General features: G+C 39.6%; 2 protein-coding genes across 2 annotated transcripts in view; both read left to right on the top strand.

Moving 5' to 3' along the window:
* Positions 1–7,535, top strand: part of LOC118117217 (potassium voltage-gated channel subfamily H member 6) — a 40,443-nt gene extending 32,908 nt beyond the window's left edge. The window contains exons 13-21 of the mRNA XM_035169277.2: positions 1,133–1,332; positions 1,974–2,061; positions 2,816–2,980; positions 3,118–3,239; positions 3,358–3,429; positions 3,988–4,069; positions 5,011–5,110; positions 5,189–5,554; positions 5,777–7,535. Of these exons, the coding sequence (XP_035025168.2) occupies positions 1,133–1,332; positions 1,974–2,061; positions 2,816–2,980; positions 3,118–3,239; positions 3,358–3,429; positions 3,988–4,069; positions 5,011–5,110; positions 5,189–5,554; positions 5,777–6,119 (1,538 nt within the window). The 3' untranslated portion in view covers positions 6,120–7,535. The remainder of the gene's footprint in view (positions 1–1,132; positions 1,333–1,973; positions 2,062–2,815; positions 2,981–3,117; positions 3,240–3,357; positions 3,430–3,987; positions 4,070–5,010; positions 5,111–5,188; positions 5,555–5,776) is intronic.
* A 691-nt stretch (positions 7,536–8,226) lies between these two features.
* trnau1apb (tRNA selenocysteine 1 associated protein 1b) lies at positions 8,227–16,439 on the top strand. Its single transcript, XM_035169447.2, has 9 exons — positions 8,227–8,426; positions 9,838–9,935; positions 10,805–10,904; positions 11,699–11,751; positions 11,886–12,014; positions 12,486–12,602; positions 13,743–14,037; positions 14,683–14,725; positions 14,993–16,439. The coding sequence occupies exons 1-9, from the start codon at positions 8,391–8,393 to the stop codon at positions 15,127–15,129; spliced, it is 1,008 nt and encodes a 335-aa protein (XP_035025338.1). The 5' UTR covers positions 8,227–8,390; the 3' UTR covers positions 15,130–16,439.
* Positions 16,440–16,966: the final 527 nt, after the last annotated feature.

Below are 16,966 nucleotides of genomic sequence, written 5' to 3' on the forward strand. Positions count from 1 at the left end.
ATGACAGAGAAAACTGTTGACATTTGCATTGTGAGGCATTTTCTATAGTGAGAATTACATTATGGTCACAATTAAGTGACATTACACACTGTTAACCTGGTTCATCGCTAATGCAAACATGACTTCAGTGTTCTTCCTAATGGTGTATTCACATGGTGTCAGAATAATCGTAAAAATAATTTTCCGTTTGGGAAAATTCACGTGAACATCACCCTTAAGAACAACAACTTGTAAAGTCAGCAAAAAGTTTGGTACACGAGTTGCAGAGTTGTTGTCGTCATCACTTGCAAATACAATTAACATAATTATTCAATCAGCTCTAATTAGTCGCTTTTAATGTGAACTTGTCAAATGTTTTTGTCACATTTGTCACTAGCAAATTGCACGTACATCCTTCATAAGCACCTAACACCAGACATTGTAGCCAACACAAATGTTTTATGATTAAAGGTCCAATCAGTAAGATTTAGGTGAAAGGGATTTGTTGGCAGAAATTGAATTTTCTTCACCCTTGAACGGCCCTTTATATTTACATTGGGAGCAGGTCCTCTCTGTGAAGGTTCCATGTTTTTTAAAGTAGTCCAGACTGGACAAACTTAACACATTCTGAGTTTTTATGAGAACTTGAGGCTACCAGAGGTTCTCTTTCATGTTTTGAAGGGGAGGATGAGCTAGATGTCACTAAGCTCTACACACTGAACCTTTGACATGTATGTTTTAAAGTATTATGTCTGTCACACCTGGTCCTTTTTCTTTACTGTGTTGTTCAAACACCCTAAACACTTAAATACACCACATTTTTGTGTCCATGTTTTTTCCACATTGTGACTTCAGAGCACATGAACACACAGATTTCACAACTCATTTTGTCTTGGTTTAGGTCTCTAAGATTTACAGCTGCTTTTACACCTGTAGTTCAGTTCATAGACCAAGTTTAAAGTTTTTTTTTGCAAATGCACACACACTAACACCAGTCTAACAGGCTGGCCAGTTTAAGCTGGAAATTCCTGTAAATCATATTACCCCCCTTCTCAATGTCTTTTGGAGGGTTCCAACCCCTAGTTTGGGAGCCACGGTTCTAGATGACTAAACTCCTTGTTTAAATTATATAAACTCTCTGTCTCTTCCGCAGCTCTGATGTACGCCAGTATTTTTGGTAACGTGTCAGCCATTATCCAGCGGCTTTACTCTGGTACGGCGCGCTACCATGCCCAGATGATGAGGGTTCGAGAGTTCATCCGTTTCCACCAGATCCCTAACCCTCTAAGGCAGCGGCTGGAGGAGTACTTTCAACATGCCTGGTCTTACACTAATGGAATTGATATGAATGCTGTGAGTGTTCATTGACCTACAACTCTGTCAGGTGTTCTCAGTATCAACAGAAATACATAGACATGATTATAATTATGCCTCCACGCCGGCGACAGCCAGTGGCTGTCCGTCCATCCGCCAGTCTGTCCATCCGTCCATCCATCCCATTCTCATGAACACAATATCGCAAGAGTGCATTGAGGTTTTTCTTGAACATGTTATCTTGAGATCATCTTGGAAGAATGTCTTCAAATTTGATACAAATATTCACTTAGACTCAAAGATGAACTGATTACCTTTTGTTGGTTGAAGGTCAAAAGGTCAAGGTCACATAGCCATGCGTTGTTTTGAACTCAATATATCAGAAATTACATGTGGCACAAACATTAATTTGGACTCTTGAATAGAATTTGGTTGTCAAAGGTCAAGGTCACTTTGATTCTTGAAAAAAGCCTGAAAGAATACATTTTATTGTAAATATTTTCACCAGCTAGTTACCATGAAAAAAAGTCTCACTATGTTGTTTCAGCTGTAGACTGCAAACACACAGTGTGTGTGTGTGTGTGTTCACCGTCCACAGGCCTGTGTGCTTCATCTTCTTCCATGTGGTTATCCCACTCTGTCCTCTCTTTGTGTCCTCCATCTCTAAAAAACTGCTCCAGGTATTAAAAGGGTTCCCAGAGTGTCTCCAGGCAGATATTTGTCTCCACCTCAACAGGTCACTGCTGCAGAACTGCAACGCTTTCAAAGGTAACACTCATATAGTGTTAATCACACATGAAAACTCGTGGACTGTACATTGAATACAACTTTGATCAAGTATTATGCCGTTTTTTAGTCACTTATATTGTGATTTTTTATTCCCAAAAAATCGTACTTACCCTTCAGAATTGGATTTTACATACAAACACTTATGCACATTATTGATCAAAATAGTTGCAAGTAATTGCTTTCTCTCCACCAGATACAACCTCAAAATGCTGTTTACATGTTAATACATCAGTGATGATTCATCAGCGATATCGTCAAGTCTATCAGCCAATATCACATTTAACAAATATTGCATGTGGGGTTTTACAATCTGTCTTGCATTACGAGGCCCTCAGACCACAGAGCCTTGATTGCACAAGAAAGAAAAATGGAAGAAACCTCAGGAAGTGCAACAGAGGAGGGATGGACGGAATGAAATGTGATCCATATCTTCTATACAGAAAACAGCAACATGTTTTGAAATGTACAGAATCAGGATGCTGACATTGTAGATAGATGTATACATATATGAAGGGTTTGAGCAACTTCCAGGTGCTCCCAAAAAGACTGGACCTGATAACAAAAATGTTGTGTACATGTAAACATACTGATCTGAATAAGTGATTGAATTATGAGTAGTTGCAAACAGCATTTTGAGGTTGCAGTTTTGCCACACACAATATACTGAAAATACTGCATAGTGTAGTAGAAAATCAGTAAATTGCCAACCTGTTGTGTTTGTATTGGTGCATAGGATCCACTAAGGGCTGTCTGAGGGCCCTGGCCATGAGGTTTAAGACCACCCACGCTCCTCCTGGTGACACCCTGGTCCATGCTGGCGACCTGATCTCAGATCTGTACTTCATTTCCAGAGGGTCAATAGAGATCGTCAAAGGAGACGTGGTGGTGGCTATACTGGGTAGGTGCTAGTATGAGTCGGGTATGTGCCAGTAGCTCCATTCAATGGCCCAATTAAGACAGGAGTAGAGTCATTGTGCCTCCTATTTATCAATTAAAGAACATTTCATGTCATAACCATGATTTCTCCTCCTCCAGGTAAGAATGATATCTTTGGGGAGTCCATCAATGTGGATGCTTTGCCAGGAAAATCCAGTGCTGATGTCAGAGCTCTGACCTACTGTGACCTGCACAAGATAAATAGAGAGGATATGTTGGAGGTAACATATATATATGTCTTTATTAGATCACCATACTAACACTGGCTAAATCCTCCCTTTGTGACATTTGGTGTCTATTACTAATGACGTGTAAATTTCCTGTTCTGTGTGTTTTCAGGTCATGGACATGTATCCTGAGTTTTGTGAATATTTCTGGTCCAACTTGGAGATCACCTTCAATCTCAGAGACGTATGTTACATATTTTACAGCTCCCTTGACCAGGTGGAAACTCTGGAAATTATTCAAATTGAGATGTCTGAAATAATAAAAATTCAAAAGTAACTTGAATTTTGATGTCAGTATATAAAATGAAGAATTTAAAGTATATGTTACTTGTGAAAAACTAAACTATTTAAAATATTGAAGGCACTTATATTTTATTTTCATGAATTAATTGTGATGTGAAACTTGTAAAAGAAATAACTGATGTAAACCCACTGTATCTCTACCTGGAGCCGGGTTATGCTCAAAGAGACGACCTGTTTTCTTTCAACGTCAGAGGGTTAAAGTGTTTATAGCTGATGCAAATGTTAGGGAGGGGTTTGTGGAGCTATCACAACATCCAACAATACATTTTAATAAATACAACTCAATGGAGTAATCAAAAATACTCTCTCACTGTCCAGCTTTTATTGCCACTTTCGTAAATGGTTTTCCTAAACAAAAATCTGAATGTAATGTAATGAATGGATGGAATAAATCACTTGTAAATGAATCCTCCTGTTTCCCTTTCCTCTCTGTGTGCAGGTGTTTAATGAAGCTGTGGGTCTTCTGAGTGGAGACGACTCAGACTGTGAGGGCTTCAGTCGGCCACAGAGGAAACACTCAGGTAACACTTCACTAGCACTAAACAGCTCATGAGGACAGATAGCACCTGTGGAGATGCACTGCAGTCAGGGTGGACGGAATCCCAGAAATGATTAATCACTCACGTCCCCTCATGGCAGGGAAGAATGAGTGGCTACAGTTATTTTTCTGTCTGAGCAAAGCAGTCTGTAATTTCTTTACAGAGCAGTGGAGGCACTAAAATGTGACTTTGTTTAAACCAGAAAAATGAAACAAGTAAAATAACTAGGAAACAATGTAACAAAGAAAATGGTTGATGATGATAATGAGGTCAGCTCTGTTTAATTGCCCAAAAAAGGAAATACATTTTAAAGCAGCATATCTTGGTGACGTGACCCATATTTCAAATGTATCACCATAATCACTTATTGTATGGAAAGTTCCAAATGCCGATATCAATCACAGATATAAAATGATAATACAGTACACTATATTATATGCATATGAGTTGTTGATGTTACATGGCATTTTTATTTTCAAAGAAAATTATAAAGATGAAAAAGATTAGAATTATGCTCTCACTGAATATATTCTGTTTACAATTCATATATTTTGTTTATATTATATCGTAGCTTATTTATTCATTTTTGCTGATGGGTGTATTTTTTACAACCCCCTTGCTGCTGTATTATGTAAAATGTGCCAATAGTGGGACTAATGAAGGATATTATTTTAGTTAATAGTGCTAAACATTTTTGTTCAACATGAAAGTGTTGTTGTAAAATAACTGCTTTGTTATTAGATTTTTAAATTAGAATTTGAAGAGAATTGGTGCTGGTCTAAAGGCAAAGGATGGTCCTGCAGGTGCCACCTCTCATCCAGCACCCCGTGTCTGAAGATTTTGTCCTTGATAAAGTTACGCTTCTCTAAATGTTGCAGATTTCTTCCGGTTGTGAACTAACAATGAGTGTTTGTATCTGTCAGGTGTCACCATCTCAGCAAAGAGACAGAAATCTGCCTTCGGATGTGGAAGACAACTCAGTAACTTGGAGCAGTGTGACGGCCATGATCATAAACATACACTGTGAGATACATGAAACATAGATCAGCTCTTGTTTTACACTAATCCACCTTACAAAACAACTTCTGACTGCTTCTGTAGATATGGCTCCGTGTTCTCCAGTGAGGATGAAGTGGAGGAGTTAGATGGGACCAGTCCTGCTCAGACGTGCGTCACCACCAGGTGCAGAGAGACTGACGCGTTTCCAGGAGTGTCCAGCATCTTCACGTTCTTGAGCTCGGAGAGTCGAGAGGAACACATGTACCAGGAAGTGCCCTGCTCCCACAGCCTCCCCTCACCGCCTCCTCAGCCTCCCCCTCACCAGCTCCTTTACCTGCCCTCCTCCCCCTCCCACTGTCCCTCCAGCCCTCCTCCTCCTCCTCCTCCTCCTCCTACCGCCATCATCTCTGGGAGGCAGAGAGTGGAGCTGGAGAAAAGGTTAGATGCTCTGCAGCGACAGATAACCAGGTGGGTCTTCAGGCTTAACTATGCTCTTTATCAGTAACAGTGGTGACTTTACATGCATGTCAGATTTCAAGCTAAATACAGTGATATCAATAGTTATAACAGCTTAAACTCTGGCACAAAGGTTTGGATAAATCACATCTGCAGTTAAGTATTTCAGCTGGTTAACAAATAGTATCTTTATAAACTCATCTACTTCTGTGTGTTTGGATGTGTGTTTTCCAGGCTGGAGTCTTGTATGTCAGCCGACATCAGGACCATTATGCAGCTGCTTCAGAGGCAGACACCAGTAATCCCACCTTCCTACAGCACCCTGACGTCATCTCCGAACGCACCGTCCTCCCCCTTCCTGTCCCCCTTCCTGTCCCCCACTGTTGCCTCCCCATCTGGAGCCCCAATCCCTGTCTTCCCCACCGACGAGTCACCATCCAGGCCAAATGAAAACCAAGATCAAGTCCTGCAGGAACTTCCGGAATCTGATTCCATCAATTGGGGTTCCACTGTGCTCCATCTCACCTCGTCACCCCCTCACACCCATGCCTCACCCTTTAACACGTCTTCATATTAGTCACCATTTTTCTTTCCCCGTTTTAAACCTCCATCTCTCCACCTAATCCTCAAAACTTCATCCTGTGTTCTTCCTTGGTCCTTACCGAGATAGGTGTGTCAGTGTGCGTCTGTCATCCTCACCCTCGCCTCACCCTTCTGTCTCACAGATACTGTAAACCTATAGCAAATCAAATGAAAGTCTGAACTTTCACAGAAGAATTTGGTTAAGAAAATATATATAAGAAAGTCGCACAATACCAATTATTTTCAGATGAATTGTGAACCAAACAGTATGAATAATGAAAAAAATACAGTCAATCAAATCATGAGATCCAAGTGCATTTTTTTCTGACTTATTATTATTTCCTCAGAATCCTGTCAGAACACTGGAAGCAAATGTTACTATGTAGTGTAGGAGTTGGTGTTTGAGCACACAGCTGCACACATGCCTGCAACATCACTGCCACCCTCTAGAGCAGTTTTGCCGCCCTGCCTTCTGAGCCAATCCTGCCTGCCCGTGTCTGCACCTAGGTCCTCCTTCACGTGCTCTGCAAACAAACTTTGAACGTGGACCTCACTTCAACATTCAACTTGAATGAAAATTGGCACATATCCCAGGGTTTTATGAATGCAGTTAATAAATGCACATAGACGAGACCAATGTGATTCAGCAATTAGTTTACACAAATAAGATAAATCCATCCTGACATTTTATTGGAACATCAAGGTTTATTAACTCAAACAAAAACTCTTATTACTTGACTACATAAATCTAGATGCAGCTTGAATGCATGCAAAGTCAATAGAAATAGTTGAATGGGTATATGCTCATCATTATATTGGCTATGGAGTATGCTGAATGTGTCTGTGTAATAAATTCCTTTTGTGGTCTTCAGACACCTACATATACTAGCTCCAGTCCCCTAATAGACAGCAGAATAATGTAGGAAATAAACATCACCTATGTGCTGGTGCAACTTAAGATTTACTTCTGTAGTAATCAGTAAGTAAATAAGAAAGTATGTTGATGAATATTCTACAGGTGGAAATAAAGGTGATAATCTGATGAGTGGAAGAGATGTGGGAAGACTGGACAAGCACCATATAGATACAGTCTATTTTATCTGGGAATAAATTATTTAGTTGCTCTTGTTTCCTATTACTGCAAATCTCTACTATGGAAGCCAAATCCTACAATTCAATGAAATGTGATTTGTATACAACACACATAATCTCAAGGCACTTCACACAGTAAGGTCAAGACCTTAATATTATAGTGAAACCCAAACAGCTCCTAGAACAAGGAAGCACTTGATGACTGTGGAGAGAACAAATTCCCTCATTAACTGGAAGAAACCTCTGGCAGAATCAGACTCAGATTGGACGGCCATCTGCCTCGACCACTTGGGGTGAGAGGAGAGAAATGGAGGAGAGAGGAGAGTTGGATGGAAAACGGGAGAGAAGGGGTGGGGGGTGGGGGGGCTTGTAAATAGAAAGTGAGATATTAATGGGTATATATGTAATGTTATTAACGGTAGAAGCACCAGTTATTAATTATTATAATAAAAACAGTGGAGTCAGCAGTTTATACAGTGGTGGTTACCTCTCTGGACTATAAATATTGTGGTTTTATTGACAACAAAATTACTAATAAAGACTAAGTAGACCAGGTAACAGCTCTCCATTATTATGTCTCCATATGGCTAAGCAGACAGATGACATAATAGTCCACTGTATTTTAGCAGCAGAAACCCTTTTTTTTTGTGTGTTGCTTATTTGCATTGACTGGAAAATGACTGTGAATAAAGCTGACATGATGTAATGTAACGAAATAAATGCCTGTATGTTTTAGTGGTGCCATCAGTGTGATGTATTCAAAGCCACGTGTCATGGTAGAAGGTTGTCAAGTTTGCAGGTACAGTTTTTGTGGGTTAACTCCTGGATGTGCTCTGAATGCAGCGATCACAGGACAAATCTTGTGATTTTATAGGTGAGATAGAAATTGAATGTCTTAATATTTATCCAACAAATTAGAAACAACAAATCCAACAATAGTATCTTTTGTACAATTTCTCTATACAGACTTTGAAGACTTTTAATTTGAAAGGGGGGGGGATCCCTGCAGAGCTCCCTACCGGAAGTATTAGTTTGAGCCGGAAGAGGAACCGTGAACTCGTGTGTTTGGCTCAACGTGAATACAACTTTTAAGGTTGTAAACAAACGCCTTTGTTTTCCTCCTTCGAACACCAACTAGCTCCTCTACATTACCACCGCGGCTCCAGACGTGAAGATGTTCAACAGACAGACGAGCCTGTGGATGGGGGACGTAAGTTTGAAGTCTGTTTCAGTCAGTGCGGGGACGTTAGCTTAGCCACGCGCGCTGGATGCTAGCGCGGTTACACAAAGTTAGCCTGGATACTTGACACCAGTCGAGATAGGTTAGACTACGCTATGTTTAAATGTTTACCAACACACAATTTTGATATTGTGTGGTCACATTTGTCACCAAACACTCATTTGTTCCCCTTGAAACTCTTCACCTTGTAGGAGGCTTTAGCTAAACACCTTGAGTTGAGCTAATCTGAAAAGTTCACGTTTTACATGTGTAACTGCAGCCCAGTGTATTATTAATAATACATTCATAAGGATTACTGCGTATACAAAGGTATACAGTATATTAGTTTGACAGGACTTTGGTCCAGGATCGTTTCTTTAAGAAATGTTTCTGTTCGAGTCTGGTGGCGGTTTGTGTTTGAGCTAAGAGAAAATAGCTTATGGTTATTTCCAGTTTCATGTTTTTCATTCAAAGATTCCTCTAGAGACACATTTTCCTCAAACCGCTGCAGCTGTCATGCAGAGCCTCAGTTGAGCCTCTGACTCAAACAGGCAATGATGGCTTAAGCCCCTTTACACTTGATTGGCCAAAACCCCCGGAAGCCAGTGATTTCGAGCACTGCCTCATCCTCTTCCAGGTGTTGATGCTCTAAAAGAAAAAAAGATTAAACTAAGTAATAAAGAACTAAAAGTGACACAACATAATATGAGAGTGGACCTGACACGGACAACAGCAAGACGTCTCTGTCCAGTAAACTTTATGTCCTCACCTGCTTATTGTCAAGCACAATTGTGGATTTTGTCTTTCAATCTCAAACATTTATAACATCTTCTATATATGACCCTGATAATAGTTATGTTTGGAAAATGCACTCAATAGTTGAACCAGAAATCATCTGCTGTAATGAAATATTAAAGCTAATGGTGCAAATAAAATGTTATTCTGCTGTCACCAAAACCTGTACTCTCTGTTATTTGTATGGTGTAGTGCAATGGGTGCTCATAATACACAAATAAATGTTTTTGTGAGAACAAAATGTGTTTAGAGTGGTTGGCCATATAATGTAGACAGTGAAGATTTGACATCACCTCATTATTTGAAACTTTGGCCAAATTTATTGGCCTTTGATGCTGCAATATTTGACACTGTTACTGTAACACTTGTCACGGCAAATAATAAGTACGAGCATAATAATAATACGACCCTGCTATAATAAGTATTTTACCTGTAACTAAAATATGTAGCAACAAGTCCTAGAAAAGACCATTAACAATCTGACCCAGTTTTGTCATTGTTTAAGTTATTTTATTTTTTATTATAAAGTTATGTTATACATACTCATGTACTATTATCAACATTGGCTAAGATTTAATGTGTAACATGTGTTTGCATGTGTGTTTAGTTGGACCCATACATGGATGAGAACTTCATCAAGCAGGCCTTTAGTGCCATGGGAGAGTCGCCATTTGGAGTCAAGATCATTACTCACAGGATAACAGGGTAGGTTATACAGAGCACCTCATGCTTTACATCAGTGTCCGTGTAAAAGACTTGAACACACACAATGATTGCGTTATTAGATGTGCTGGTATTTTAACTCTCAGAGAATTGTTTAGCAGAGGTGGGAAACTGGAAAGTGTTGGCCTACTGTAAGCAGCTTACTGTTGATATAAGACTAGCCAACTGACCTAAAACCATTTAGTGACCAAGCTGTATATCTGGTACATAGTTCTGTCCACGGCACAAGGTCACATTTCAGGTTTCAATACATCCATCCTGAGAGATCACATGTGGCCAACATTTACATGTGTCCACACCGGACATTAAAATGTCGCCTGTGACCATCTGTGATCTGATCTCACTTCCCCGCTCTACGTGCAAATTAACCCAAACTTCATTCGTGTTCGTTGAGACCGAACAATGTTGTTTCGAACCAGTCTGAGTTTACAGATGTGTCTGATGTCTCTGTGTGTCTGTGATGACACGAGTGAGCGAAAGAGAGGTAGAGAGATGAGTGAGTCTCGCACAGCTGTGAGGAAAGATTTCACCAATTTAATGAAAGTATCAATCATTCTGTGGTGGTCAACGAGAACAGAAAAAAATATGTTTGATTCGAAACTCAGAGGATGTCAGTTGAGGAGGAGGTCCTTCTTATATGGCCCAGGACGCATTTGCGTTCACACTGCTAAAAGAATGTGGACACGTGGCCCAGACCACCTCCGAATGTGGTGTGGAGCGATTGGATCGCACTCTGATCTGAGTGTGTTCACACCTGTATTGAAAGCTGTCCTCTTGTGATTGGATCACAAAAACCAAATGTTAATGCCAGGTGTGTACGGGGCCTTTGACATTTCTATCTTCCTGTGCAGTGGTTCTGCAGGATACTGCTTTGTGGAGCTGGCAGATGAGGCAAGTGTTGACCGCTGCGTTCAAAGACTTAATGGAAAACTGGTTCCAGGATCAAATCCGGTAAGTTCTATGGTGTAATTGCAAAAATTATAAATCATATCTGATGGATCTATACTGCATTACATAAATATTGTTTCTACACAAATATATAAATTTTATTGACGATTCAATATTACCTTTCTTTTTTTCCAGTATTATACTTATGTTATAAAACAAATTTTTTATTGTTGATCTGACTGTGGATAGTGGAGCTCAACTAGTCTTGGTCCTACTTTTTTACCACAGAATCTCGACAGGATTGAATGTTTAATATATCAACTATAAGTGAACCAGATCTATTCCATTTGCCATCTGTTTCTTTTTTTTCATTTATTTTTATATTGTGCTGTACCAGTTACAGACACTTTTGAGTTTTTACTATTGATTTGCTGCGGTGACTAAAAATCTCCATCAGCGCCTGGTAATATAAAACAAAAATAACCGTTTCTAAATCTAAAGTGACGTGTAACGTTGTGAGCTTTAGTTGCTTGCTGCTGAATTTGAAATGATGTTGGCCCTCTGAGCTGGGCCAAGCTACTGGACTCCCCTGTCCACCGGCCTGTACCTGCTGCTGAAGGTGGCTAAAAGGCTGCTTGTACATGAATGTACTTTGTTTGAAGCTGGTGAATAGAGTCTCTGGTAGGAACTAACTGAGGAATGGGCTAAAGGCTGGTCTGGGTGGTGGAGGTATGTAAACCCAAATAACAACAACCATAATAACTCCATTCTCTATTTTCAGCAATATCAGTGCTATAGTACACGTCTTTGGAGTTTGAGCTCTGCTCAGTGCATTTGTCTTCTCTCCCCATGTGCAGCCCCGGAAGTTTAAGCTAAACTATGCCACCTACGGGAAACGGCCAGAGGCAGGGTAAGATCTGATTGACATTCCTACAATACACACTTTTGATAACAGATATTAATGAGTCTAAATTTGAGGTAAAGATATATATATGTTTTATAAAAATAATATTTTTTAAAAATAAACTTTTTTCCTCCTATCAGGCCAGAGTTTTCAGTGTTTGTAGGCGACTTGGCCTCTGAGGTGGACGACTTCCAGCTACACCAAGTTTTTAAGAAGTATCCTTCCTGCAAAGGAGCCAAAGTCGTCACCGACCAGTACGGATACTCCAGGTATGTTAGCCCACTGGAGTGGACTGGTTAGCAATGTTAAAAGTATTGTATAAGATTAGATGATATTTTTTGTTTAATAGTTGTTGTTGAATATAATATTGTGTTGTGAATATTTTTTGTAAGAAATATGCAATAATATGAAGTGTTTCCTGGTTTTATTAGTGTCGTGATTATTTGGATGGCAGTGCTGTGGACGTTGACCACTAGAACATCTGCATCAATCTCAAAAAAGGCTGAAGATATGTTTTCTTGCGGTCTTATGCTAAAACTATTGTTTTCCCCATATAGGCTAAGCAAGAGCAACTCACAATTCAAGTGATGCTACCTCATGTTAAAAGTAAAACAACAAGTTTCAGTTCTACCATAATAATACCCATTATATTCTGTTTCTCATTATAAGTGGCTATTTGATGCCAATCATGTAGTGTGTGTTGGTGTGGAACGGAGGTGTAATTGTTGTTTGACTTGCAGAGGTTACGGTTTCGTCAAGTTCGGGGAGGAGACCGAGCAGAAGAAGGCGATTGAGGAGTGCCAGGGAACAATGCTCGGTGGAAAGCCGCTCAGACTCAGTATTGCTGTGGCAAAGAGGTAAGTTGCTGACAAAGAAACATAAGGAAACGTAGCAAATATTTTTTGAGAGATCATTAATACCATCACAGCCAGACATTCTTTACCAAAAAAATATGCTAATGTCATACATTCAGTGGCTCCAGAAAGTATTGACACACTTTTTACACAATGATCTAGATTTAGCCGCAAATGGGAAAAATTGCCTCTTTCACCCAATAATGCACTTTGACAAAGTTCAAACATGCTTTTAGAAATGTTTGCAAAAAAAACTGAAATATTGATAAAAGTATTCAGACCTTTGATTTGGTACTTTTTATAGAGGCGGTTACTTTGGTAGCAGTGACGCCTCCAAAACTTCTTGGGCAACTCTATTGAAGCTTTGCATAGCAGATCCTCCAGTGTCTATCAACTGCTATTTCATTTCTTTACACTCAAGGACAGTCGGAGGCTTGTCCTGTAGTCACTCTAGCATTGTTTAGGCTGGGTGCTTTTGTTGCTTCAGTCTCAGGTCGTGTGCCTTCTGGAGCAGGGTATATTGAAGGATTTCTGTATTTTGCTTCTTTCATTCTGTTCACCTTACAACATGCTACTACCAGCATGCTTCATCTGCCTTTAGGCAGTGCCTGGTGTTCATCAGACATCGTGTTTGGAGCTCTGTTCTGTTCTGTTTATCAAACCAGAAAATCATTTAAATGCTATTTGTCATAAAGACCCGATGGAGTGCTGCTGAGATGGTTGTCTTTCCAGCAGGTTCTACCATCTCTGCAGAGACTACCACGATCTTGTGAAAACATAAAGATTAATTTTTTTTAGCTTAATTTTTTCACCGACGTCTGCAGAGTTTCTTGGACTTCATAGTTAAGTTTATGTCCTGACCTGACAGTGTGAATTGATACATGCTTGCATATGCAAGGGAGTGGCTTTCGAAACAATGTCCAGTCTATTCAGCTCCAATCATCAATCATGTCTCATTTTTCCTTATATATCATTGAGTGTCGATATTATTTGAAATCTATGGCACATTTAAGAGTACATAAGGTGAAGGGAGGTGAATACTTCCTTTTGCCTGTGCACAGTGTGATGTGATGAAGTGATATCAACTTCTTCTCACATTCCCTTGAAATATTTGACACTTGAATTGAATTTCTTATTTTACAGCCAAAAGATGAGCAGCTACCACGGGGGCCAGGGCCAAAATTACCACAGCAACTACAACCAGTCTCAGTCCAATTACTACGGCAGCCAAAGCGGTGGGGGTCAGGGGGGTTACTACCCTCAGTGGGGGGGCTACGATCAGTACAGTGGCTATAACAACAGTGGCTATAACAGTGGATACAACAGTGGCTACAACTACAACTATGGGCCCTATGGATACCCTCCACCAGGACAAATGATGCCACCTCCTCCCACGGGGATGCCACCCGTGTCCACAGACCCTTCAGGAGCTGTAGAGGTGAGGGAAGCTCTACGATGTCATTATTTTGCCTGATTTGTCGGTTTGTTTAGAATGTTTAGGGAAACGGCAGCGACTTACAATGAAAGCCACATGTTTAACATTTCATGGTTATATCTCCGTCACAGGCTGAGCGATGAGAACGTTTGTGTTGGCAATTGTGTCAGCTCCTCAAAAACCCTGTTTTTGGTGTTCGTTTTTTCAAACAATGCTAAGGTTAAATTGTCTTTTTGTGTTCAGTAAGAAGGCAAACAGGCATATATGGTCTTATATCTTTACTGGATATCAGTTCTGATTGTGTTTCCATCCAGTTTGTCTCTTGGTGTTACTAGTTTAGAAAAATGATAAATGCACACATACACACAGCAAAACCAGAAATCAGGTTATACAGCATATATTCAACACTTTACATATTTTGAAATAAAACAAGCTACTTTTCAGATTATTACAGAAAGCCAACAGTTGTATTGTTACTGTGAAAATACTGAATTACATTATAAAATATATTTTTATTAATTTAAATGGCTGTACTACAACATCTATAAATGTTGTTCTTAATGCTCATGTCTTATTTGTGCCAAGTTTCTTTTCCTTCAGCATGTCAGTGTTTATTATAACTGTCAGGGTTTCATGTGTCCCCTGCAGAGCCATGAGGAGACTGAGGATTTAGAGGACGATAATGCAGAAGGTGAGACCCTGTTTCCTTCCACCAGACAGATCTGGTCTTATGCCACTAAAATGTGCATATTAAAACCTATACATGATTTCATTATTTCACTTTATATGGTTTAGGACAATGTGATACAGCTGTTACATTTATGTATTTAATGAATTGTAATTATAAAAAGCCAAAGAGATTGGGCTCATTAGCTCCTGCCAACGATTTACAGTATTTGTCTTTTGATTTTGACAACAAACATTGAGGATGTGTTTGAATCATGTGGATATTTTACAGACCCCACCTCTGCCTGTGACGTGGACCAGTGGAACAAAGACTTCATGCAGCGGAGCGAGGAGCTGTACGACGCCATGATAGACTGTCACTGGGAAACACTGGACTCTGTTGACTCCACCATCACCTTCCTTCCTTGATAACTTCTTTATTTTCTCCTCGGATTCTCCCAAACCCTTGAATACTTTTCTTTTTCTACTCCCCTATAGTCTTGATCTAATGCTACACTGACGCCTTATAAAGGCCACTTTAGATTTACATGTACCTCTTCAGATCCTCAAAGTGCATAAACCTTCACTAGATTTTAATGTTTACCATGTTGGTAATATAGAGAAGGTGGCTCAATAATCAGAGAGGTTACTGTGGTCCACACCATTCAGTATGAATTTATTAGTGTAAGGATGAAGTGCTGGCATTGCCCTCTCTGCTGTGGACTGCCATAGTAGCTGCAGTAAGGTAAACTGAACGCTGTGTAAATCTAGCTGCTTTCACACATGAACTCGCATCAACAGAAACATGTTTTGTTACAGGTCATAAACCTTGGCCTGTATCACGAAATTGGCATCTTCTACATGTATGAAATCACTTTTTCATCCTGAGATAATTCTATTTTTGTTTTTAACCATGCTTTGCGTCCTTTGTGTTTTTATAAAGTGTTTCATCAAGGCACCCACCCACTTAAAGGTTTTACTAGGGGCCTGGCAGGAAAAACTCCAGAGATTGTCCGGTGCCTCTGGCTGGGACATTTGTGTTCACACATGCAGCCCCTCCTGAAAATATCAGGAGATTATACAGAGTTTAGTGCATGTTTGAAAGCAGATTATGTCACAGAGGAATAAATGCAACTTGTCACTGATTGTTTGTGGATCCATGTTGAAATGGTCTCACCAGCAGATGTTAACTTTGCTCAGTGAATATGGCCCAAGCTCTTTAGGTAGTAAATGAAAACTATGCCTTTATTGTCATTTGCCATGAACTACAATATATTTTTAAATGTATCAGTCTGTCTTGTTTTGTTTATTTTTAATGAAGGAACTGTCCTGGGCTTGTGAATTTTTTTTACATTATCTGGGTCAAGTTGTGGAAAACATTGACACATGTTGATATTGAGTTTACCAAACAGGTATCAAACCGAAGTGTAATTTATGACTGTTTTTCCAGACAAGGAACTTTCTTTTCTGTGTAACAGATGAATGGTACAACCTCCCAAATCGTCTAAGCGCTGTGAAACTGTGTCATGATTTTGTGAGGTAGACAGTTGATTTGCTGTAGCAGATGTTTTGTATGTTTTCTTTGTGAAGACATTCTATGAAAAAAAAAAAAAGAAAGGAGGCAATGGTTTTGTGTCTACTTTTTTAGAGAAGTAAAGACTAATGTGTTTCTCTTGAGGTGAACTGTATTTATTCAGTATATTCACATTATGCAGACCTATTACATTTTATTACCTCTGCCAAGGAGTTTGTCTGTTATTTAGCAGCATTACACAAACTACCAAACATGGGTCAGGGAAGAGATTTTTTTTTGACATTTTCACAAATTTTTCAGGGAATAATAAATTGATTGTAGATGAAAAAACAGGCTTATATAGGAGACTGATATACTGTATATGAGCGTGCAGCTTGATTGCATTGAAGTGATTCTTGGGCACTTTCCTGGGTGCTATTCTAATCTTGTAGGTTTGACTTTAAATGGGCAAAAGTGCCAAAAGTATTCAGACACTTTGGTGTGGCAGATTGAGATCTGGTGGTCAGAAAGGCTGACGTGTACATAAGGTTCCACAATTCACACTGCAGCTCTCAGAATCCAAGGAACTGTCTGTAGACCTCCACATTAACACTGTGTCCCACCCGCAAAGACAGTGATCCACACCTACAAGTTGTCCTCAGTCCTTCATAAAATGTGGTGTGGAGGAATAAGGTGTTTTTATTTGTATATTATCTGCATATAAGAATTATTAAAGCCTTATTGGCTAAGATC

Source organism: Hippoglossus stenolepis, chromosome 11 (genome assembly GCF_022539355.2).
Source record: "Hippoglossus stenolepis isolate QCI-W04-F060 chromosome 11, HSTE1.2, whole genome shotgun sequence".
Taxonomy (NCBI): Eukaryota; Metazoa; Chordata; class Actinopteri; order Pleuronectiformes; family Pleuronectidae; genus Hippoglossus; species Hippoglossus stenolepis.